At 29.5% G+C, this 25,895-nt stretch overlaps 1 protein-coding gene across 3 annotated transcripts in view; it reads right to left on the bottom strand.

The window, feature by feature from the left end:
• LOC129906342 (arylalkylamine N-acetyltransferase 1) overlaps positions 1–25,895 on the bottom strand; it is a 39,256-nt gene that overhangs the window by 8,748 nt on the left and 4,613 nt on the right. The window contains exon 1 of one of the 3 annotated variants that reach the window (XM_055982074.1): positions 37–191. The exons of the other annotated variants lie outside the window; for them this stretch is intronic. Within the exon in view, the coding sequence (XP_055838049.1) occupies positions 37–114 (78 nt within the window). The 5' untranslated portion in view covers positions 115–191. Of the gene's footprint in view, positions 1–36; positions 192–25,895 lie in introns of those variants that run through there. 3 annotated transcript variants of the gene reach the window in all.

The raw sequence follows: 25,895 nt of genomic DNA, 5'->3' as shown, positions 1-25,895 counted from the left end.
CAGCATTGATAAAATACCTCATAAATCAACACTTACCGTATATCGTGATTCGTGCATGTTTTCCGCAAAAGATTGGGGTCCTTTCACACTAAGTTGTTGAATTTGAAGCTCCATTTTTATTTTTGTATTTGTTTATATTTCACAAACGAAAACCAAGTGTTTTTTTTTTTATTTATAACACAAATTTGTATTTGTTTATTTTTGGTAAGTTAAATAACCAATTTTTATTTATTTAAGTATATTTATTATTATTATTTTAATTCGAAACAATTCACTTAAAACAGAAATATTTTACTTTTCACAATTTTTTTTTTGGATCTGTTTAAACAAAAATGTCCTTTTTGATCGTGAAACTAAATATTTTTTTTTTAATTTCCGTATTTGTGGAATCTTTTTCAAAATTTTGTTTATATTAAAATTTTTCACTTTAAGAAGAACCTAATCAAGCCAAATCGCCGCAGCTATGAATTTGCCAGACGGTCATTCAATCTTTTCTGAAGCGGAATGGCAAACTTGCGGCTCTATATATAGGTAAAAATTCGCACAGTGAGCTTCCAACTTCCAACCAGCCAGCTAATACCTCCTTTCTTATGGTATGATCCGTCCGAAACAGCTGTGCCATGTTTCCCTGTCTCGTTCCAGTCTGCCCGGTTGTACAATAAAACCATGTTCTGTATCTGTATCTTTTTTTTGATTCCGTATAGCTCTGAGTGGAGTATCTGTATCTGTATTAGAGAGGAGAAAAGGCGATTAGCCGCTTGCGCTGGTCGTGTACGGGCAGAGTGTCGTCGTTTCGTTATACGTTAAAGGTGTAGACAGGTTGGAGATCTCTTGTGTGATCACCTTAGGCAATGATCTTCGGTATTGTTATGTGTGTAGGTATTTTTGTTATTTTTGTTTTTAGTTTTTATTTTTTATGTCACGTTTTTTGTTTGTTTATATCTCGTGCTTTGTGGTATTAAGGTAAGTGAACGGAAATCTCCGGTAAAATGAAATGCGAAAAAAAAGGTAAATTCGTCATAAGTAGTGTAACGGGGGTGTTGAGGCCGGCTTTGGAGCCAAATATATCTCGCAAACTGACAATACTTCCTGTATGTACCCAGGGCAGTTAGGTATAGAATACTTTATTGACAGGCAATGCAATTGTCATATTGTCAACAACGGAGCACAATATCTTGGAGATCAGATTATGAATGAAGGTGATAATTGTTGAATTTTGTTAATTGATTTAGCATCAACCTTATGCACGTTAGAACTATTGATTTTTGTCAATTTAGTGCGATTTTTTAAGGTTTGGTTACACTTGTAATTATTTAGTCAATAATTTTTATTTGTTTGAATTTAATATCTTTTTTAGTAACTACAATATTTTTACATTATTATCAATTTCAATGTTCTTGTGATGCTTATCACCGAAAAACTGAATTCTATCATCACTTGAGTAGAATGAAATTGACTCTTTTTTTGCGAGAAGCACTGTCTAACTGAATCTAGATTTTAAATAAACTTTAAATAGATAAATTGCAATTAATTAGTAACTGACTGGTACAATCTAGTCGAACGCAAATCGACAAATAGAAAACCTATATAGACTTTTTTTTTTAATCTGATGAGCTATGTCTCATAGTAATTAAGCAATTAAATAAAAGTTCTCACGATCTGGACCTGGTTTTTTTATTTTTTATCATATGACAATTTTGCATGATCTAGTTGAGAAAAAATTACAATGATGTTAAATTTTTGAAGAAATCTACGCACGAAATCTGCTTTGGTTTATACCAGTCTTTTGTAGGAAAGACAGTAGCTAAAATTACAAAACTGGATTTATCCAAGTTTTTGCGTTACCTCCTTCTACTACTACTACTTCTCATGTCAAATGGCTTGCAACATTCATCCTTTCATTTGATTATTTGTCAAACTGTTTTACTAGAGTAAAGGAAATCTACGGTTTTTAATGATATTCCTAAAGGTTTTGTGAACCTTCTTATCCCTCCATGGAGGTTAGCCTTGACAAAAGGTTTTAGGGTGGCCAATATTTTTAAAAATTGTTTTTATAGAATGCCTTTCATTGTTCGACAGGTCGAAGCAAAGTAGGATGTTCCTACTAATTAAAAGGTTAACAGTAAAAGTATAAAAATAAGGACACTAGGGTGTATAGTACTTTTTTCCATAAAATTTAGGTGATTAATAAAACAGTTATAAGTTATTTTGCAAAAATGCACTTAACCAGTTGATTGTAAGGACTAAAGTCACCAGGGTGTATACTTGCTTTTTTATAACATTAGCTTTAAATCCTCTTAAATGGTAGATCCACAAAATTAATCACAATAAAATAAATAATTCTTTTGCAAAAACTATATTTACTAGCAAAAGAACACACAACTAAAAATAACTTTAAAATAATACGTAGCTTGAGAGAAGCAGAATTATTATAAAAATAAGGTCACTAGGGTGTATACGTACTTTTTTATAAAATTATTTTTATTTTGTTTTAGTCTGAATCGAGTCAAATAATTTCTGATCATTAGGTACCGTATACACTTATGTATAAAGATTTTTAAAATAGTGACTGTTTTCCATTTGCAAATAAAACTCTTTGATGGATAGAATAGAGGATTATTAATTAACTTGACAGTGAATACAATTTGACTGTTCATTCTTTCAAAAATGTCGCTTCAAATTATTTTCTGGCTTAAGACTTTCGTAGATGGCTATAAACGTAGGTATTGTTTTTTTAGATATAGTCTGACAGTTGAATCATTTAAATTTTTCTTTCAATTAAACGGAAGTACTTTTCAGTTTCCGCTTTCGTTATTCGTCTAATTTCAAGTAATAAAAACAGCTTCCTTTATCACGTAACAGCGTATTTAACCAAAAAATCTAGCAATCCAAAGTAGGACAAGGTTTCAAAATAAAAGTAATAATATATTTAACAAAAAATAATGTAAATTATTCAAATTTTGCTACATGTTTTCTTATTTTTTTCTCTTTAGAGTTCATTGTATTTGTGACGTAAAAATAATGATCAAACGACATTGATACGTCGATGGTTTTTTCTCTCTATCGATTTCTATAGATTATGATAGAGATAGCTATTGTCAGAATGACGTCGACTGGTCGATTTAATTTAAAGTGATTTGTGTTCAAAACTAATTTGAATACATATCAAAACCACTTAACCATAAACGGAAAGACTTTTTAAGAATTTCATTAACTTAATTGATCTATAAACATCGATATATTGATCAGCTGACAATAAAATTAAAGGGGATCCCCATATCGATTACTCACCGTTGACGCATAAATTTAGGCATCGCTTGAGATTGCCAAGTTTTGTTTTGTCAATTCTTGACGTTCAAGATTATTCTTAATTTCTTATTTATAAATCAAATGAGTTATAATATGCAATTTAATTTGAATACAGTGGAAATTTTTCGGGACAACCCAAATATCCATTATTTTATTCACTTTATAAAAAATATATTAACATAGTTAAGAGATATTTGGTTAGGTTTCATCTTGTTTTGTTTTGTGGTTGTTTTAATTTGTTTTATTTTTCGTCAGAATTTTGTGGTTTTTAAGTACTGGTTATCTGTTTTTGTTACAATTCAAACTCCGTCATTCTTTTTTTATTATTTTAATGTTATTATTTTTTACAAGTATTCTGAATAAATTACAAGACTTAAAATAAAATAATAATTTATATTTTTTTGTATTTTTTGTCATCAAAAAACTCCAGAAAAATATCGAAAAAGTGGAAAGGGGTATGAAAATAAAGGATATTGTAAAATACCGTAAGAGGACTAAAATAAACAAGAATTTGAGGAAGGTCCAAATATGTACATTGAAAATATTGAGAAAGGCAAAGTTTTTTTTGGACAATTTATTTTCACAGTTACCTTGTCGGTGTTGTACACATTATAAAAGAAATTTCAAACAATAAATATACTTATTAAAATTTCAAAGCTAAGAATATCCTCAACAATAAAGAAAAGAAGGAAGGTCATTGAAGCAATCCAAAAATAAATTTAAAAAAAATGCCATTTCTTTGATTGGGTGCAAGTTAATTATATCAATAAAAGTCATAAACAGATATGCATACATTTTTGCTGCTTCAATGAACTCAAATTAAATTTAAGAAAATTAAGTACCTACATATTTTTTAATGCCAGGAAAAAAATAACTTTATTTAAGAAATAAAATTAGCAAAGCTGTTTTCAAATATAGAAAGTTCTTTTTAGGAAGGAAATTAAATGTCGAGTTAAAAAAAAAAACAATAAAAATGTGTATTTTCAGTTCAATTTAATATTTATAAATAATAACATTTAAAACAATAATCCCTGATTTTCATGACTCATACAATTTTTGATCTAATAGAAGAAAAATTAGGCGGGAACTTTTCTGTTACCAAGTAGGAGTAGAAATGTTGAAGAAGTGTACTTATTTCAATTAAAATTTAAATAAATAAAAATTTAAACAAATTTGAATTATAAGAAAACGAATTCAATTTCAACAAAATTGAAAGCGATTGAAAAGTAATATTTTGAATATCATGATATTTTGATCTATTATGTAAAACAAATATCGATATCCCTACATAAACATCAATATATTTCAATATTTTCTCAAATTTTTCATCACATTAATATCAGAATTCAAAATATTTAATCGAATTAATTGTAACAATCCATTTTCAAAAATTGAGAAGATAAACATGCGGTTATGTGGCCCCCTAACATAAATTTAATTTTAATACAAATTTGGCAGTTATCCAAAATCACTCATAAAAGAACACACAAAAATTATTAAAAACAAAACCAGAGAAACACATCTGAATGTTGGACTATGTTCGCGTTTTCTTAGTTTATTTTTTGTTGTTTGAAATAAATCAAAATCAAATTTGTTTTGTTATTATTAATTGTCCCCTCATGTTTATGCATTATCCAATTTAAATTTTCTTTTGAGATTTCAAAGAAATAAAATGTGTTTTAAGATCTTATGGGATATGTAAACTATATTGTTTGTTATTAATAATTATGTATGAACATAATTGTGTTAAAAAATTCTATTTTTGTAAAACATAGTCTTTGATATAATATTGCTTAGAACATTTTTTAAATTTGATCAGCATCCTGAAATCCTAAGATTCCATTCTTTCTAACTCTTACTAGTTTCATCAAGTTTCAGTTGCGCTTTCTTCGTCGCATAAGAATGAAAAAAAAAGTTAAAAATACACTTTATAGCAGTATACCTTCATTTCTTTTGTATTTTTCTTTTATAACAATCTTATAAATTCCCGAAAATTAATTTGTGTACTTTACCAGAACAAACTGGTTTATATCAGTTTTATCCTGAAACAAGTAAGAGGACGCATTTAAAAAGGGATTTTACATCTTCGGATGTCAACGAACTAGATGAAACTTTTTTTTACAATCGCTTACATGAATGAACTCAAAATTTATACGATTTATATTTATTTTGTAAATATTTAATGATTCATCAGAAACATTTGAATATGTTTATAAATACCCGTAGTGATAAGAAAGATAAAAAAACATTTCAAATCTTAAATTGTTTTATTAATATAAGTGTTAATTGTAAAGTTGTTGATTTTAACAATACAATCAGGCATGTCAACAGTTAAAGACAAACAAACAAACATGTCTCAAAACAAATGGCGTGCAGATAATAACAAAGCAAATATTTTTTTAAAACATTTTTGTTAAAAAACCATTTATAATAAAAGGCGTTTTGTTTGCTTAAATATTCTAATATAGAAATTATTTCGAAAAAAAAACTACAGTTGTAATAGATTTGAAATTCTACAAGGATAAATTCTGCTAAAAGTAGGTACTTTTGTACTACCTTATCTCTGAATCAAAAGGGTTCATCTGTTTTATAACAATGCACTTTTGACAAAAGGCAATAACGAACGTACTTGCTCTTATGGTAAAAGAAGCTTAGAATGTTAAAGCTTTTTTATAGAATTAAAAAAAATATTTGTAAGAGTCAAAAGAGTTATTAATTTGATTTCCAAGACAATCAATCAATCAAAATCCTGAACCTGAATCACTACCGCAAATGATTTCATATACATATTGCTGTCTTAGCTTAAATATCCAGAAAGAAAGTAACTTTTTACAATTTAAACATGATGGCTGTTTAAATAGGGAAACTGTATCAAAATTCAGGGAAACCCTTTTTTTCTTGCCCAAGGAAAAGATGAGTCAGAAAATTGTAATCAATTACTTAGTTTCATTAGTTCATTTTAAATTGAATACATTTACGAGTATTTAAAGAAATAAAACGTAATCATGTGTTTAAGATTCCTAATGTTAACTGTTTTATTTGGAATGTCTTTCAAAGCATATAGCTTATACATACTAAATCACTCTAACCTAATTTTTAAAACATTTATGATAATTCATGAGGATTTTTTTTGTTTTGTCTTTAAAAATAACTTTCTCTGGTAATTGTCCATTAAAAATCAATTCTGCTGTCCTTAACCGTGAAGTTTGAATTAAATTGAACAACTGGCAGAAAGTGTTGATTCTGGTTTTATGAATTCATTGAACTTTAGGTAATCTTTTTGATATGAATCATGGAATTTTTTTTATTTCAAAGAAATGACATATGACAATGTTTTTTTTTTAAGTTATGTATCCTTTTGTGTTTTGTAACTTAATACTTATACAATTAATAATTTTTTGAGCAACTTTGAATAAGTTGGTTCAAATAAGTCTTTAAAATTGTTTTAACACAACAAAGTAAGTCACCAATTAAAAAAAAAACGAAATCCAAGCAATTTTAAAGTTGTCTTTCCAACATATTTTAAATGCATGAGAAATAGCTTGCAGCAAAATCTCTTAAATATTCTTGCAAATTGTATCAAACAGCTTGAAAATAATAATGTGACTAACTCCTGCTGTGCAATTGCATTAACACGTTAAAACCGTATGAGCCAAGGAATGCAAATTGTAGCCTCTACAGCTGCTAACAATATTTCCGACAACTCTTGGTTTTTTTTGTTTTTCTTTTATTGTTATTTGTTGTATAGTAAATCCTTCATTTATTGTTTAGAGCTAATGTATTTATTATGCATAAATTGAGTACGTTAACCTTTCCGGATGAAAATCATGAGATCCAAATGATTGTCACAGCTAAAAGAATAAAAACTACTTTCAACCAACAATGAGCGCGTTAATACTGTGGAAAATACACGAGAGGTATCCGCTTACATTAAATCATTTTTAAACTGCCCCAGTTTTCTTACGCAAAACACCAGCAAATTAAGTTGTGTATAGTATGCAATTGCTGTAGCTGCAGTAACTTGCAATACACTTGTTGGTAACCTCTCCAACTATAACATACGGCATGACGACGCTTTCAAAGATATTGTATTACGAAAACCTTGTCAACATAAGAATAATCACCAACCAAAGTGAAGAAAAACCAAATCAGTTGTCTTTGGAAAACAAATTGAGTCAAGTCAAATTCATTTATCATCCATTTAGTTAAACAGAACATGGTATGATAGTTTGTAAATAGTTTGATTTGAAGTGGGTACCTACGTTTAGTTAGCAAAAGTCATAAATTAGTGTTTTGTTTGTCACTTGGTTTGATTTACAGCCGTGTGAATGTGTCGTAGGAAGCTAAGGAGGTGGTAGAACATAATATTTGTTTTTTTAACTGGCGCTTTAGCCTGAAATATTCGATGACTGAAACTTAAGCTTACTGCAAGGCTTAAATATTATACATAATCATTGTTGATTGGTATTACCTAGCTGTAAAGCGGAAGCTTGATTAATACAAATAAGTTCACAAAAAGGTCAATTTGCTATTGAATATTAAACAGATTTTTCTTCAATTTTGTAGAGCATTTATCTTCATTCTTCTCCCAACTTATTTCAATAGAAAAATGCTTTGGTTTCTTATTCGAAATGTTCAAGTCTTTGTTATAATATAATCAAAATTGGTAGTTAAAGGATGAATGTCTCTAAAAGATTTTTATTTTGAATAGCTATGTTTGTTAAGGGGGTAAAGGTTTATGAATTACAAATGTCTGTTTAATGATGATTTGAGTTTTTTTTTTTAATAAAATGATTGCTCTGGTAACTTTTCAAAAAATAAAACTATGTAGGTACCTAAATAATTTTTTTTTTAATTATTACTGAAAACCGATAAAATTAAAAAAAAAAAAGACTTGACAACTACACAAAAACGGATTAAAAAAAATTATTAAAGCTTTGATTTTTTACTTTGGTAAAAACATAAAATGCATACGACAGTATCATCGCTATCTATCAATGTTAAATTTTATTGATACTTTTTGCTTCAATTTGAGTAATTTTTCTTCACGTTACTATTGACGTTATCTGTCAATAAATTGCACTTAATTTTTTTTAAATGTTAAATTTTCCAGATACTCTCTGTCTTTTTTTCCTTATAGTCCGGTCAATTTAGACATCCGAGGTTACATTAATTCCCAGCCAGCTGAAAATTGGTAGGATTGTTGGAAACACCATCATAAATTATATCTAAAAAGTCCTCATCGTTCCGAGACCTGGAAAAAAAATTTACTTGTGGTCAAAGGTCACAAAAAATGGTTTTTCACGATTTTCAACAAAACGGTAAGTCTTATCAAAAAATTTTCAATGCAAGAATTGTAAACCTGTGTCATGACACTTTTTTTCCTAAGACCCACCGTTCCTTCGGTATAATGATTCAAAAAGTTGAAATTGAGTTGTAATCGTTATAATCAGGCCTATTCTGAAAAAAAAAACTCCCAACTGAAAAATTTTTGAAATTTCATTATTTTTTTTGCTTGAATTTCGTTCTTCAATGGTTGAGAACATGGGGAAAGCAAAAAAAAAATGGAAATTTTCACCATTTTTCCGATTGGGGCCCTTCTCCCGAAACCATGCCATTGGTAATTTTTATTTAGAATATGTCCGAATATAATATAGGGTGTCCGATAGAGAATGGACAACCCTAAAACGGCTGATAGCTACACTTATGACTGTTCAAAAAACAGATAGAAAAAAGTTCTATCGCAACCAGTTCATAAAATATTGGCTTTTTTTCGTTCAGTGTATTATAAATTTTATCATCTTATGTTTTCGTTCACTACAACCACGAATAAATGAATTTTATTTATTTCTTTTCTTTATAATTTTCTACAATAACTGGATGAGTACATAAAAACTTTAAAAATTTCATAGCTATTGCACATTTTCCTTAAAAAAATTTGAAATCAGTTTTTTGATGCAAAATGTAAAAAAGGTATTTTATGAAAATTTCAAACACCTGTGGTATAAAATAAATCTATAGAAACCTAGTTGGCCAACTTTCTTAAAAATATTCCCCTTAGACGAGAGTATTTTTAAGTAAGTTGTCCACCTAGGTTTCTATAGATTTATTTTATGCTTAAATTGCATTTTCAATTAACAAGTATTGCCTCCATTTTGAAAACGGTTCAGACTCTTCTTCACTTTGCTTTTCAAAGTTCTATTTTCCCCTTGTTTAGAAAATAATTCTTTGCAATATTTTATGCAACATTTCAGGTACCTACTCTCATTATCTCATCTTCATTATCTTCTTTATTTAATGTGCCATTTAAATGTGCCCTTAAATATGAAAGTGCACTAAGTCACTCCTAAAAATGCCATCAAATCTAGCCTAAAAATAATTATTTATTTAAGGGATAAAGTTTATTTGAAAGCGAAATTGCAGTAAATAAACTTCTTTATTGCTCCTCTAGTGATTACATAAAAGAAATATAATTAAAAATCGTTATAAGAAAATTATTATGTAAGTTTTTCTTTATACAATGAAAAAAGTGACTTAGTCCACTTTCATAATCATGGGCACAAATATGTCGTCAAAACATCAACTGTGTACAACAGGCATGTCAAACTTGCGGCCCGCGGGCCGCATGCGGCCCATAACACATAACTCTGCGGCCCAGTCCACATTTTTAATCATTTTGAGTTTGAGTTTATAATTTAGATTTTGTGCTCCCAGCTTTCGGCATACATGCTCCTTTTTTTTAACCAACAAATAAATAAGTATAGAATATGTACCTACCTACTTAAAAACAAAATTATAAACTTTTTAAAACCTAGTGGCGTAAATCAGGGGAAGTTCTGTGATTTCTTAAAGCGAATATTCTGATTTAACCTACCAAACGGCTCTGGGTCTTGGGAATTTTTTTAGGTTTTGATGATAAAAACTTTAAAACCAGCATGCAATACGTCAAATTTGGGTAAGTTTGCATCGGTGGTCGGTCGTATCAAAAATAATCCACAAAAAAATTTAAACTTTAATACTGAATATGAAAAAAGGCTTGCAGATTTATGTCTTTGAAAGACAAAGTTCTCTCGATTTTCTTCGCTCTTTTTACTGTTAAATGTACCTGTAGAGGCGAGCTGTTCCTTACATAAGTCATTAAGAGTAATGAGCTACCTATAAGCTCCAGCCTAACTAACCTTGGTCTTAGAAAAAATATGGTAAATGGAATACATTAATGTTATCATTCTTCTTGTTTTTTTTTATAAATTTGTCTTATAAAAATTTACTTTTTTTCTGCGGCCCATACAAATTTTTATCCTGCTGTTTTGGCCCTTCATAACCATTGAGTTTGACATGCCTGGTGTACAACAATAGCCAATAACATACTCAAAGCATAGTCTTTTTACTGGAGCTTTGATAGTCAACTTAAAGTACACAGAGAAAAATAGACCACATAAAATAGAACAAAAACAATAAGATTTCTCTATGGTTTTCATCCAAGAAGGAAACCTTATTAAAACAATCGGGTTTTTCTTATTGTTTTAAAATCTGCAAAAAAAATAAAAAAAACGATGACCAGGCTGGGAATCGAACTGGAGACTTCAAATCATTAGTCGCCCACCTTACCACCTGAACCAACCTGCCATGAAAATATTGATCGTGATTTTTGTTCTAGTGCTTAGTTGCAAAAAAAATCAACTTTTCAGTCAAATTTTAATAAGATTTTCTCTATAAAAATAATAAGAAATCTCCTTAAAAAAACCTTATTAATCGTTGACTTTAATAAGTATGGACGGTAAAACAATATGGCAATCTGTTAGTTTTTAGCGGGTCATATTTTTCTCTGTGTACCTATCCGAGGTCTTCCAGGAGCTCTTAGAACATCAGAATGTTGATTTTGTTGTTTTATTAAACGCAATTTGAAAAATTTCTTTCTCAGTGATCTCCCAAATTCAAAAGAACTTTAATTGTCCGTTAAAATTTATTAAACTTTGTTTTAAAAGGAATGAAGTACACCAAATTGTTCTTTTAAAAATTTAATTTTTTTCAATTTGTTTCTATAAGGCAAATACGATGTTATCTCCTGGCAAAGATTCCGAAATTTTCTTCCCCGAGCTTCTCGAGAATTTTTCTTTGGCTAGTGAAGTTTTTGATGAAAGAATTGCATTTCCAACTCCACGATTTTAGGGGTCAATTTGGGATTTTGAGTGAATTACTCAATATGAGTCTGTTTTCTTTTAATGCATTTTTTTCCGTTCCTGGTAATTTTGGATTGTAAACGATTTGTTTGTGCACTTTTAACAAGTTCGGAGCCTAAACAAGTTTAACAGTTTGATACATGTTTAGAAATTTAAAATGCATTACCTAACCTTACCAACATTGAAAAAGAACCTTTGTCAAAATACTTTTTCCACTTAGAAATTGGCACGAATAATACAAAAAAAGCAGCATCGAAGCATAATACCACTCATATGACTGACTTTGACCATCATAACAAACCTTTTAAATGACCGATAACTTGCTTTATTTATCTATTACCGTTACAGATTATTCTCATCAGATCGAAAAATGTTCATACTAGTATAACCCATTTTTATCATTTTTACTATGGATGATACATGTTACATAGGCAAGGCATTTTAGATAAGATTATTTCAAGAATCCTAAAACATAAAACTTAATAATATTTTTAGGTACCTAGTACCTACAAGTCGAAATCAATCAGGGTGTATAGAGACTTTAATTAAAATTAGAAATAAAATTTAATTAAGAATAACAATGTCCAAGAATAAATTTATTCAGATAAGACATTATGTAAAATGAGCTACATAGTACCTAAACACTATACATTTTAACAGAACTTAAACATTCTAAAGCAAAACAAAACGAAGAAAAAAAAACTTGAACTTGAGTAAGTACCGCAAAAAAGAAGAATGTTGAATAATAAACTTCCGCTGCCGACTTTTAAATATTTATAGATACTTTTTCTCTTCTATTTTATATTTATTTAAACAATTACGAGTAAATTCAATTTGGCAAGCTCAATTGGTCAGCAACAATTGAATGTTCAATGAGTTTGGCTGTTAGAATATTTACACAGACGTGCGAGTCTGAGTATCCATTGTTTACATTTTAGATATGGACTTGTGTCTGGTTCTTATAAAGTTTCTGTTTTTATAGATTGTGTTTAGGTATTTACTGTTTTTCCAAATTGTCAGGTGTCACAGGTGTTAATTTTTTGATTGTTCCAAATTCGTGATGCATATAATTTGAGTGTCTGCATATTGCATTATGGTTGAAAGGCAACGGGAAACAAAAAACAACAATAAATATATTTTTTTTAAATTAAATGGAGAGTTTTGAATATGTTATTCAATTAAGTGGCTTGCAGATTGTTGCGGCTTTTACTAAGAGACACTTTAAAGATAAAGTAATAATATTCTTTTTGCTTTTGTTAACCTGAAGGGGTTGTCACATTGTCTTCAGATTCATTATGAATAACAATTTAAGTTTAATATTTCGATTTAAATGCAAATCGATTTTTGTTCGAATAATGAAGTGGAACGTTCGAGTTGCAAGGAAGTAATTTTTATTTCAAAAAGACTGATCGATTTTAAAAGTTGAATATGAAGTTATCAGTCTAGTTGGTATTGGTAGTTGAATAGAACAGAATAAGTTCAAAGTATTTGCACAAACAGAGCCGGTTTTAGGGGGGGGCAGCCTGGGCCGTCGCCCAGGGGCGCAAGAATTGAGGGGCGCCGCAGGCGCTCCGAACTTTTAGAAAAGTTTTATAAATAACGAAGTCTTTCCAATCGATGTTTTATTTTTTTTTACATTCACAAAGGCGCCCCAATTTTTTTCTATTTTACATTTTCAACGGCGCTCGTATTGTTTGTCCTAAACTTTTTGAAGAATGAAGGCGCCCCCCAATTTTGGGAAGGACAATGGTGTCCAAAATCTTCGTTCATCTTTGAAGAACAAGGCGCCCCAATTTCTTTTGAAAGACTAAAGAAATCCTAATATTCCTCCTACCAATTTAATTTTTGCAAAGGTGCCCCTATAATAATGAATAAGAAAAGAGAAGGGAGACGGACAGAATCCCGAAATTAAAAATTTAGAAAGCCCAAAATCCAGAAAATCCTAAATTCCGAAAACCCAAAAACACAAAATCCCGAAAACCCACAATCCCAAAATCCCGAAAACACAAAATCCAGAAATGCCAAAAATTGACAGCTTCTCCATTTCTCATAAAAACTACGTTTGTGTGTGAGAATAAAAAAATAGGTCTGTTCGTTGTTCCCCCCTCCAGGGCACTCTAAGTCATTTCAATTAACTGTGAAAAAAATCTGAGTTTCTCGGGTTTTCTTTTTACATCGAACACCTCAGAGCTTTAGTTTCATCAGCGAACATTAAATTTTAGAATTGGGTGGAAGTGATTCAAAGTTTTTTATTGGATTTCAGAATGAGTGAATCATTGAGTGATTCCAATCGAAAACGACATTAATGTACCTAGTTGAAAAAGTTTTTGAAAAAATATTGTTCAAATAAAACCAGCTGTACCTAATCTTTAAATGTGTTTAAACAAAAAAGTCAGAGATAAAGGTAGTCTTGTCAATTGAGCCTAAATGACATGAATAATTAATTTTTTTTTTTAAGTTAACCTTTTTAAGTTAATACACTGCACATTTTTAATGAATGCATTAACAAGTATATGAGAGGTAAGACATAATCTGCTATTGCTTTTTTTCGTGATTTTAAAAAATTGTTTTTAGATGAATTTTTTTTTAGAGGCGCCACTTGCAATCTTGCCCAGGGGCGCCGGTAGTGCTTAAACCGGCACTGTGCACAAAATAAATGGATTTCAAGAAGAAACAATTTTGTGAGCCCCCTTCATTCTTAAAAACCAATTACATACACAGGGAAATTGTTTAGAGTTGCATTGTAAGTTCTTAAGTTTTTCGTGCCACAAATTTATTTGTTTGTACTTCCTAACGTCAACAAATTGTATATTCCTCTGTTACCAATTTCTTATTCCGTGTACTATATCTAACTTAAGTTGCAAGAAGAAAAAAATACAAAACAATTTATCATCGCAGCAAACGATTTTCACACCTTCAAGTCTAATTTTCCAATTTGTAGCGTTTTTTTTTTCTTTTTTCTTTAACATAAAGTCATTAATTCTTATAACCTGTCAAATAAATAACTGTAATAAATTAACTCAAATAGCTAGTTTTTTAAGTTTTTCCAACTTAAGTATTTCGTTGTTGTATGTACTTTAGCATACAATGTTGCACAGAATCATAAAAGTTGCACTGATGTTGCACCAAATACACGCTTTGTTCAACCTTTTAAACAATGGATATTCAAGTGACAACTGTGTGCAAAGTCCGTTGATATTGTTTAATCGCGATATGGAAACTGTTGACTTCTAAATATGGCAACTACATATTTGATTTTATATTTCTTTGAACTGTGAACAAACAGCAACTTATATAATTCCTTGGAAATATGTTTAGTATTCTCGCAACGTTGTAAGATATATAACCTATATACAAAACACAGGGATACATAAATGGATAATTACTCAGGAAATCTTTTTTTGTTTAAAGTCTTTTGTAACTCTTATATTAAAAAATTCCGGCAGCAAGATTGACATGTCACACTATATCGCCATCGCAGACATTTAGCTTATGATACATTTACATAAATTTATTTATAGAATAAAATAAGAAAAACTTAAATGATTATTGAAATTAACATTTAATAGGATTATTGATGAGTGGCATTTATATTGTAAATGATCATAAAAACCAGCATAACTCAAAAGAGAAATGCATGATAATTTGAATTGTTGAATATATTGTTAAGTGACATTTCTATTTTTGTACATAGTTGAAAATTTTAAGGAAAAGTTGTTTGCAAGAAAGTTATTTGACATCACTTATACTGCTTGATGACAAGTATGTTCCAAGGTGAAGTGATGCTAAAAGTGAGAAAGAAGTAAGCTTCATTTGAAATTTGGAGCGGGTCGTATTACTGTATTTCAGTATGATCAAAATTCTGTATAATACTGTACGATACTGTATGATCATAATACTGTTTGAATAAAAATCTGTATTTCAAAATACTGTAAATTCAGAATCCTTTAACTGAAAATACTGTATGAGTAAAATACTGTATATTGTAATGCTGTTTTACAAAACCCTGTATTTCTAAATTTTGTATTTTGAAATAAAAGTGATACAAAAAATACTGTATTTTCGCAAAATGTCGAAAAAGTTTTAAAAAGATAGGCTAAATATTCGTAGAAGTTTTGAATGATCTTATCGTCGGTACAGAGCCAAAACCGCGAATCTGCATTTTTGGACATTTTCAGTTTGATGCGTCATTTAACTTGTTATCGGTCCCTCTATTCCCTCCGTCGATCCCAATCCTCCATCTGTTGCATAGCATCCTAAACTATCAATGTCCGTTGCACGAGTTTCCATAAGTTTTCATGAGTTTCCAAAACTTTGAAGCCATATTTATCAAAACTAAGAACTTTGCAAATTCTTGGTGTTGGCCTTGTGCCCACGATATAATTTGAGGGAGTTGGTGATTGATCAAATCAATGAATGTAAAATGGATAAAAGAGACAAGGAGAAAAATGATACAAAGATGAAAATAAATAACATTAAAAGCAGTTATTCGTAATTGCAGTGTTATACTGTAATTGCTTGAGTGAAGTCTATAAAAACGTTTTAGTGTCCTTCTAGTTCTTGAAAAAAAATTTCTTTTTGATAATGTAAAAAAGTGCGCACTTTTTTACATTATGAAAATTATTTTTAACCTTTTTATACCATTTTAAAATACAGAATTTTTAAATACAGAATTTTGAAATGTAGTAATTTGACCAACAAGAATATTGAAATGCAGAATTTTGCATTACCTACAACATTTGGTCATACAGTATTTTGTAAATACAAAATTTTGAAATACCTACAATATTTTGACTTACAGTATATTTTGATCAGTATTATGATGCGTACAGCATTTCGACCCCAACCCTTTGAAATTTTATACCTAAAACAGAACTTTTGAGCTTCTCTGAAAGTTTCCGAATTTGTACTCTAATTAGGTCCTTTCAAAGCAGTGTCAATAACAAACGCGGTGCGTAAAAAATAATTATAGGTACAGGCTATCCCGTAATAAGATTAGAAAAATTTAAGGGGTGATTTTTTGTTTTTGTTTTTTTAAGATGTCTTGGAAGCGTCAGATGCTTTATAACAATTTCATTTCGTCATCTAGGCCGGCAGTTTGGGATAGTTCGGAGTGCAGACATATATTTCAAAGTCCAGGGGCACCAACAGATTGCTTATCACTCGCCAACACTGTAGGTGTAATTTGCACACATTCATGTACGTCTTATTCAATGGTGCCTCAGGGACGTATTCTAAGCCCTCTTTTATTTTCGTATTTTATCAATTATATCTCTGATAAGCTTCCTGGGGACATTATGTTTGCTGGAATTCTTCAAATAAACGTTTAAAAAGACGCTGTAACTGATAAGCTTAAATGTTAAACTACTACGTCTTTTTCTTGTTTCATTTGAAAAACTATTAGCATATTGCTGATTACACAGGTCGACAAAAATAAAAATATTTTTTGTGCTTGGGTTTAATTTGCACTTTTTGGGTTCATGGTAAACCAAAACAATAGATAATCACCCTTTCCCCTCCTAAGATTTGCTTTTGTAGTGTTGGGAGCAAAAATACATACCCTGTGAGTCTAACTCGAGTTTTATGAGCTATAGTGCAAGAACCGTGCATTGTACAAAAAACTGTTAAAGTACAAAATGTAGATAATTGAAAGATCTACATTTTTGCTACAGCACTTTATTCGACTGAAATTATAAGAAAAAAGTTATGATGAATACAAGGGTTTTTTGCTCTGAAAAACCCTGTTTTTTTAGTTCAAACTGTAATATTTTTTTATTTAACTTCAACTTTGGAAACTTTTATCCTTTTTTAAAACTGCAATACCGGAATAAGTTTTAAAAATAATAAACCAGAGTCACACAATACAAATTTTTTTCGTCTTGTTGCTCTGAAATAAAAGTAAGAAATTGAGTTTTTACGAAACTTGAAACTGTTAATTAATTTGCAGAAAAATGGCGTATGAAATAAAAAATATTTTTATTAATTAATTGTTTCTTATTGTTAAGCAATGTTTTATTGAAAGAATTGTAAAAAACAAAAATCAATTATGGGCAGAGGAAGCAAAATACTGTTGCAAAGTAGGGAAATTTCACAAGAACTGCAAGAAGCTACCAAATTCTGAGAGATCTTAAGTTTCGTTTTATCCATTACTTTCTAGACACCCTGTATATGCAACAAAATAATAAAAATACTATGCAAACAAATTAATTTAATGTTTCAATAAATAAAGAATTTCAATATGAATTAGTTTGACTACAGTTTGGATACAGTTATTTTTGTAGATTAAAAGCACCATCAGAGTGAATTACTTTTACCATAAATATTGAAAATAAAAGGTATCAAATAATGCCTCAAGCTCCCATTTGACAAAAATTCGAACAAAACGAAAATTTCGATTTAATTTTTCTTTTTTCTTCTTAATTTTCTTTTTTTTCTTTATTTTTCTGAATATGAATATGAAAACAGGATTAAAATGAAGAAAACAAAACAAAAATCAGCCAAATCGGTTAAGACCTTCTCGAGTTTTTGCCAAAATTACGTCCGACAATTTTTGTAAATGACAGGTTTTCTTGAATACTGGAAATTGCTCTGCCGACTTCAAAAGCAAATTAAATAAAAAAAGAAAAATGTTTTCCAGATGAGTATCAATATATCTATCATAATTTCATATTCACAACCCAAGCACAAATTTCGTGTTGACCTGTGTTATAGTAACTAAAAAAGCCCTTAAGGTCTACAAAACTTATTTAAATATTAAAAAATTATTCAAACAAAAAAAAATAAAACACTGATTTTGTGTCATTTTTCCTTCAGTCATGGAGAACATATCCGAGAAAAATATTTAAATAACTGCATCACACAAACGGACAAACATGTTAGATTACAGTCAAATGTCAGTCACTTAGTTCCGGCTAAACACTTAGCTACTTCAGTTAACCTATTCACTTGCCTACATTAAGAATATATTTAAATTTCAAAACAACAACAAAAATAATTCTAAAAAATTCTGGTCACGAATGAAAACTTAACAACAATCACTTTTCAACGGTCTCCCTCCATATTCAGTCCAGGCTATTTATTTTATTTAGAGAGGTGTATACTTGAAAGCGGGGTAAAACGCGGTAACTCCATCAGCATCATTACAATGCAACAAACTACCTGTCTAGAGTGTTATTTTTTTTTTACCTATATGGCCAAGATTTAATGGTTCCACTCAGCTTCGAATTTCATTCAAAATAATAATGCACACTACATCAATTGATTAATGTTCTGATATAGAGTAGGCGCCTAAGTTGTGTGAGCCAAAATAAGAGCACTTGAACCATAGTAATGCAATGGCAAACCATCGATCTTTTAAGGACCTAAAGCGTCTAAAAAAACACTTGGTTAAAATAAATTGTATATGCATATACATAAGTCACCCCCGCTAGATTGAGCTTTGCATGTCTCAAACTTTCAGCTGACAGACACGACATCTAAGCAATATGTACCGCAGAGCAAAATGGCTAAATATTAGGGAAAAAATGTTTAACAAAATAAGGAAACCAAATAAAAGACTAATGGCCGATTTCTTTTAAAATTTTAAATGATGTTTTTTGAATGAGACAAACGTCATTTTAGGATGTAAAAGCCTGTTAAATATACATATATAAAAAGGCTTTATGAAATTGGCCATAATATTTTTAAATAATGTAGTAGACCATTACTAAAGTATTCTAACGTTAAGGAGCTAATTCGTAATAATTGTTTTTTAATTAAAAACCGCGATGCAGCATTTTTGCTTATCCAAAGCAACTTCAAATTAAATTTGGTTAAATCTTCAATTTATCATAAAAGATACCCCACTGTGAAATATTTTTGTCTTCTAAACGTTCGTTGGTGGCTTTTTGTAAAAATAAATCGAACAATCTAGTTAAAAGTTGATGCAGGTCATAGGCTTGTGATTATCGTACAGGAAAAAGGGGACAAACTATTAAATTATATATATTTCACACTCACGGTTTTTTTTTTCTAATTGAAAATTTATTGCTGCAGCATGACTTGAACGTTGCATGTGTGGTTTGATTATGTTAAGAGAGTCTCCTTGCTGTCGGCGGGGGTTACATTGAAATAAATATGATTAGTTAGCATGGAGTGAAGGATTTAATCGATAAAGTAATTAAATTACTTGAACTTCTATTCATTTAGTTATGAATTTTCATGAGATGTTTTGAAAATCAGTGCATGTCAAATTGATTAAGATATTAAAAGTCGTCGCAGAGAGTTTTAAAGATATGACAACGACATTTATTTGTGTTTGATGATGATTTAATAGTATCTTATAAAGGTCAGTCAATTAAGGTTGTAGTTTGGTCCAATGTTCTGAAACATTTGCATTGGCAATATCTACAAGTTTTTGAATCGTTATAAAATATATTAGGTACCTATATTCCAAATAAAATGAATTTGGTATTTCCTCTAAAATCAAAATTTCTAAATTTAAAAATTAAGAATTTGAACAAAATTCAAAATTTTATTTTGTTTTAACCCTTTCGGTACCAGCGTTACTCTCATGTAACATATCTTTAAAAATTCGTAAAAAATATTCCATCAAATAATTTTTTAGGTTTCGATGACTTAATTGAAAGATAATAATGCCTAATTACTAGATTAGTACAAAAAGTTAGTCATATTTTTAATTTTTTTTTAATAGAAAAAGGGACTGAAATCTATTTTTTTTTTGCAAACAATTTTTTTTATATAATATGGTCATAATTTTGAAAAAAAAGATATAAAAAATGTTAATCCAGAAAGTCTTTTGTGTTTTGGCTAAGGAGAAGTAGCATACATTATGGTTCTATAAAAAGTTATTTTCTCAGTTGTCCGACTTTTTTTGGTGGTCATAGGCAGTGTATGTTACTTACATGTTGCATGAAAATAACACATTTGTATTATTTAAGAACATAACTTTTTGCTATTCATATTTCTTAGTTGTGATGTTTTCGACACTATAATACTGAAAACAAAATTTTTAATATTGATTTTCATAGCTTGGGTTCGAAAGGGTTAAACCAATGAATTTCTCGATTTTCCAAAAGAAACCCGTGCGCTGAATTCGGTAGTTTTGACTTTTGACATATTTTTTTTATTAATACGGCCAAGTTCTCAGATTGTCAACGGCAAGTACTGTCAAAAATGCAAAAAAAAGTCAATAAATACCAACATTTTTCAATATTTGGTAATTATCTCTGTTATTGTTCTTAACATTGAACATTGTTCTTAACATATTGATTGAAAGAATCTAATTTTCAACTTGACCAACCATTTTTTTGCATGAGAAAAGGTTAGAACCACATTTAAAAGTAATTATTTTAAATAAAACTTTTGAAAACTTTTTGTTTTTTTTTCTTACATTTTAAAAATCAGAATTTCAAATCCAATGCTCATCAGTACCGCTTTTAGGCCCAGTTTTTTTTTTTTGTGCTAGGTTAAAGTAGTTTTGAGTTAACTCCAAATCAAGTAAACAAAATGTAAATAAATACTTTGCCCCAAGTTTGTGAGGCTTATATTATTATTGAGATAATTCGAGCTAAACAAGATTTGCTAACCCTTGGTTTAGGTACTATAAGCTCTTATAAACTGGGTTTTAGTGTGTATAAGTTCAAAATTGTGTAAAATCACAGAACAAGATCAACTGCTCTGCTACAAAAGATTTAGAAACAACTTTTTATTTGACAGTTTTTTATTTACAAATTAAACACAAAAAAAAAACCAAAATAATTCAAACATTCTTTTTAAACTGTTAAAATTTTATTGATCTAGGTCCAAACGAACATTCCAAATAAGATTTATCGATTTACCTGTTTCCGATTTTGTGCGCGATTATTTTAATTTTATTACAACAAAAAAAAAAAAAAATAATAATAATAAAACATTTTAATACCACAATCAATAATAACATCGTCATGGAATATTTTAGCAATTTAAATAAATAAGAATCATTATTGAGAAATGAATTTAGCATTCATCAGGAGTCACACAGATTGGGGTGTGACGCTTACCCAAATTTAATTATATTGACAACTGCGAAAAAAAGAAACCAAAGAAATGTTTTGATTTCAATTCAATTATAATATTGAATTTAAGAACAAAACAAGAAGGGGATTCTTGTTGAAATTAGCAAAGTGAAACTTGATTTTTACATAACATTGTCAAAAACAGATTAAAGTTTTTAAGCAATTTATTTTGTAAAATATATTAATATTATCATATTTCATATAATTAAGTGTATATTTTATAATACTTATTAATAAATTAAAAATATTTTTGTGCATAAATTTTTTGAAATTTAATTACAAATTAATTCAAAGGATTGTGGTTTAGTTTTAAGTTAATAATGAAAACAAAATCTGTTTTTTATTAATAAATGGCTAGTTAGAAAATTTTTCGATTGTCAACAATTGCAACTTTTTATTGCGTTTTAATTCTATTCTTTATCTAGTGTCTTCGGCCAAAATTTTAAATATACCTGAGTAAAAATAGAAATTGAATTTTTAAAGAAAAAAATAAAAAAATCTTGACCGCCGGTCTGCCACCGCCGCACCACGACTGCACCACGTCCGTGCCATTTCATTTTGAATGAAAAATTCGGTGCACCACCACACCTTACATTTTGTATGAAAAATTCGCTGCACCAATTACATAATTTTGGATTATTGAAAAATAAAAAAAAACTACCTAACATAATTTTGGATTATTGAAAAATAAAAAAAAAAAAACTACCTACGAAAAGGAGATTCGAACCCGAGTATCCAGAGCACTTTCAATAAGAAGTTCAACGCCCTAACAACTCGACTACCCAGTCAAAATCACTTTGAAGATGACTTAAACATTTATATAAGTACGAGAATAGAATTTTTGATCATGTCTGCACCGTGGTGCGGCGATGGTGCACCGAATTTTTCATTCAAAATGAAATGGTGCAGACGTGATGCAGCTGTGGTGCGGTGGTTTAGAAATGTTTGATCATGGTGCGGTCGTGGTGCAGCGGTGGTGGTGCGGCGGTCAAAATTTGGTGCGGACGGCGCACAGTGTGCAATTTTCGCAATCTAGCTGTACTTTAATGAAAGATATATGTCTCCCATATCCAACAAAATTGGTATCATATGAATGGTAAAACCTCAGACAAATTTACCGTTCCACAGAATCACAAACATTAGCTTTGTTCAAAAGAAAAAAAATTTAAAGCTCATTGCTTTTCTTGTGTCACTTTGATAACAGAGTGGTTAAGTAAAATAATAGTTGTTTAAATTAAATTTATTTTTTTTATTTTAAGTAACATTTAAGAAATACCTTTTTGGTAAGTAAATTTTTTTGTGCACTAAAAAATAAAAAAAATAAAAAATCATTTGTGTGAAGACCTAAAGAGTGTCGTTTTTTTTGTGTTGTTTAACTTTGTAAAGCGTTTTAAAAATGTATCCTCGTGTATCCGTCCTGTTTTTGGGCTTAAAATCTCCGTTGATGTATTCTGTGTTAGAATTCGTTTACTTTTCTTGCGTCTGGTGTGCGAAACCATTAATTTTTTTTTTTTTTTTTTGTTCAGGTACTTAGGCCAAAAACCAATTTTTTGATCTTTTGAAAAATCGTACATCACATTTTTACAAATTGAAAATGACTTTTTTAGATTCTTGTTGGCAAAATAAGACAAAAAGATTAAATAAAATTTTTCGATATTTTGCTTCGTTTTCGAAATAGAGACAGTTTAAGAACCAACTCCCAAAATCGTTTGCTCGATGTCGGCTCTTCCCCACCCATTGTGGTACATTTTGTACTCGTATACCACATATTGGACATATAGTTAGATATCTAATTTTGATAATCAATAAAACCCTTGTAGAAATACAATACTTCACAAAATTAAGCTGGTTTGCATCAAAAAAATTAAGTTTACTTGGAATTAGAATTAAGTACCGCTAGATTGGCAAAATTGCACACTGTGCGGCGGAATTCCATTTTTAATCGAATATAAGTACCCCAAAAGAATTATAACTTAAAAAAAACTGCTTTAGATTTATTTAATCAAGTAGGTTAAGAGATTAAACTTAGATACACTGAGGGAAAAAACAACTTAAAATCAACGAAAACCACGTTGATTCAACTATTTTTCGGAATGATTTTGTGTTGAAGACGAACATTTTAAAATCAAAGTAGAACACCGTAAGTTTAAAGTGGTTTGCCGTTATAAAACATTTTTAAATCAAAGTTGTTTTAACTTTGAGAAAAAGGATCAATTTATTTAAAAAAAAAAAGAAAAAATTGGCAGCCGCTGGGGATCGAACCTACAACTCCTGGGTCACTAGGCGAATGCTTTACCACTGTGCTATCTCACTATTGGAAATTTAAGTGATAAAATGCTACAAAAGCTGTAGTCCGACAAAAATAAAATTTTTTTTAAGTTGTTTCAATTTTAATTTAAAGATATTTCATGTTAGTTTTTTCAACATTAAATCAATGTTGAACATATTTCATTTTACGTTGCGGTTTTTTCCTCAGTGTAAGATCATTACTCAAAACTTGCCTTTTGGTTTTAAAATGCCGGAACATCATAGAAACAATCGATTTAGTTTAATTTTGATGAACACCTAAACTCCACAAATGTTCTTACTTCTTCAACCAAGCAGCGAAAGTCTAGACTCGGACTTTTTTGCGAACAAAAATTTAAGTTAATGTAGCATTAAATGATCAAAACTCTTAAGTCATAGTTTCAAAGCCTTTTACTAGTATCTTTTTACATAAGACTAGACACGTGCGATTCATTCGTACATATATTTCTCTTTACTAATTGAGATTATAGATTTGTAACTTCTTCTTCGTTTTGTTAAACATTCCCTTTTACTGATCTATAACATTGTTTTAAGTCCCACCTGAAATCGTGACGCTCCATCAATGTCAGCAACATATGGCATCCTAGAGATATACTTCCATATGATCAATAAATAAATCTAATTTTTTGTTTTGTTTGTAATAGAACACAACACCTGTCACATTATTTGCATAGTCATAAAACTCGGCCACACTTTCTTAATAGTTTGCATTTCAAATTACAATATTATATAGTCTGCACATTGTGTAGATAATAATAGTTAACACAAAAAAAAAATATTTTAATAATTGACGAGCATCGGTTCACTTTATATAATAAATAAAATGCTAATAGTCTACATATATATGTAAAACAGAGTACATAGAACATAGGTGTGGTTTTAATAATAATCTTTTTAATAGTTTGTAAATGAATAAATTGACTATAATTCCTCCCTTTTTCTATTTAAGGAATGCAATCAATAGAAGTATAAGACTTAACAGCGGGTTACTAGTTCAAGTGCTTCCTTTCTAAGATTTTTGTAATTACCGCAATTATTATACATACATACTTTGATAAAAATTCAATAACGAACATTGTCTGCCATATGTGTTTAAGGTCTAAGCTCATTAAATTCAATTGTTACAGATACATACCTACTGATTTAATGTCAGAACCTCGAATAGCACAGACATTTAAATTTTAATACGTAGAAAGAGGAATAAAATTGGCTAAACCTTCATGATGTACCTATTTAATTTCCTTGCAATTTTATTAGTTTGAAATATTAGCATTAGCAGACGGTTTGCAATGTTTGCGAATATTTGCGAAACATTATTTGAGAAACTTGAAAATAGTATGACACCATTTAAATACATTTTCAAGCTTTCGCAAACTTGCAATAATAAGTTTTCAGCGAGATTTTTGTTTTTACTTAAAGTTGCAAATGTATTGGCAATAAATATCCTGCCAAGTTATGTTCCTACTCACAAATAGGATTGCACATTTTGCTGCTTGTTTGTAGTTCAAGTATTCATGGCAAAGTTGCAAAATAGTTTTCAATCATTCGCAGATTTGCAAGCAGGATCGGTTTTTTTTTGACAATGTTTTAGAAGGCAAGGATTGAGATGAAAATAGCCTCAAACTGTGAGAAACTATTTTCATGATAGCAAATATACTTCCTAGCTATCTGGATTTGCAAACTATTTGCGAATGTTTGCAAACTTTTGCAGACTTTCTAATAAATTAAAGCTAAAGAAACACTTTAAATTGAATGCCATAAATGAATTCCGAATTCACTGTACTCACACGCCAGATTCATGACTAGTTCATAAGCATCATATTGCTTGCAAATCCAAGTTCATGGTTGCTGAATTTTTATTCTGTCCATGTGTTGCAACTTTTGTGTTATTTTTTTATAAGATATTCTTTTTTTTTATTGTATTTTAATTTTTTTTTGTATCAGCTATATGTGGGGTATGAGTTAACTATAATCATGACTGTGATAAAATGTGAACAAGACATAAAAGCAGATAATGAAATTGATCATAATTGCAAATCCTTGC

The sequence above is a fragment of the Episyrphus balteatus genome, chromosome 1 (genome assembly GCF_945859705.1).
Source record: "Episyrphus balteatus chromosome 1, idEpiBalt1.1, whole genome shotgun sequence".
Lineage (NCBI taxonomy): Eukaryota > Metazoa > Arthropoda > Insecta > Diptera > Syrphidae > Episyrphus > Episyrphus balteatus.
This window is presented reverse-complemented; position numbering and strand designations above follow the sequence as displayed.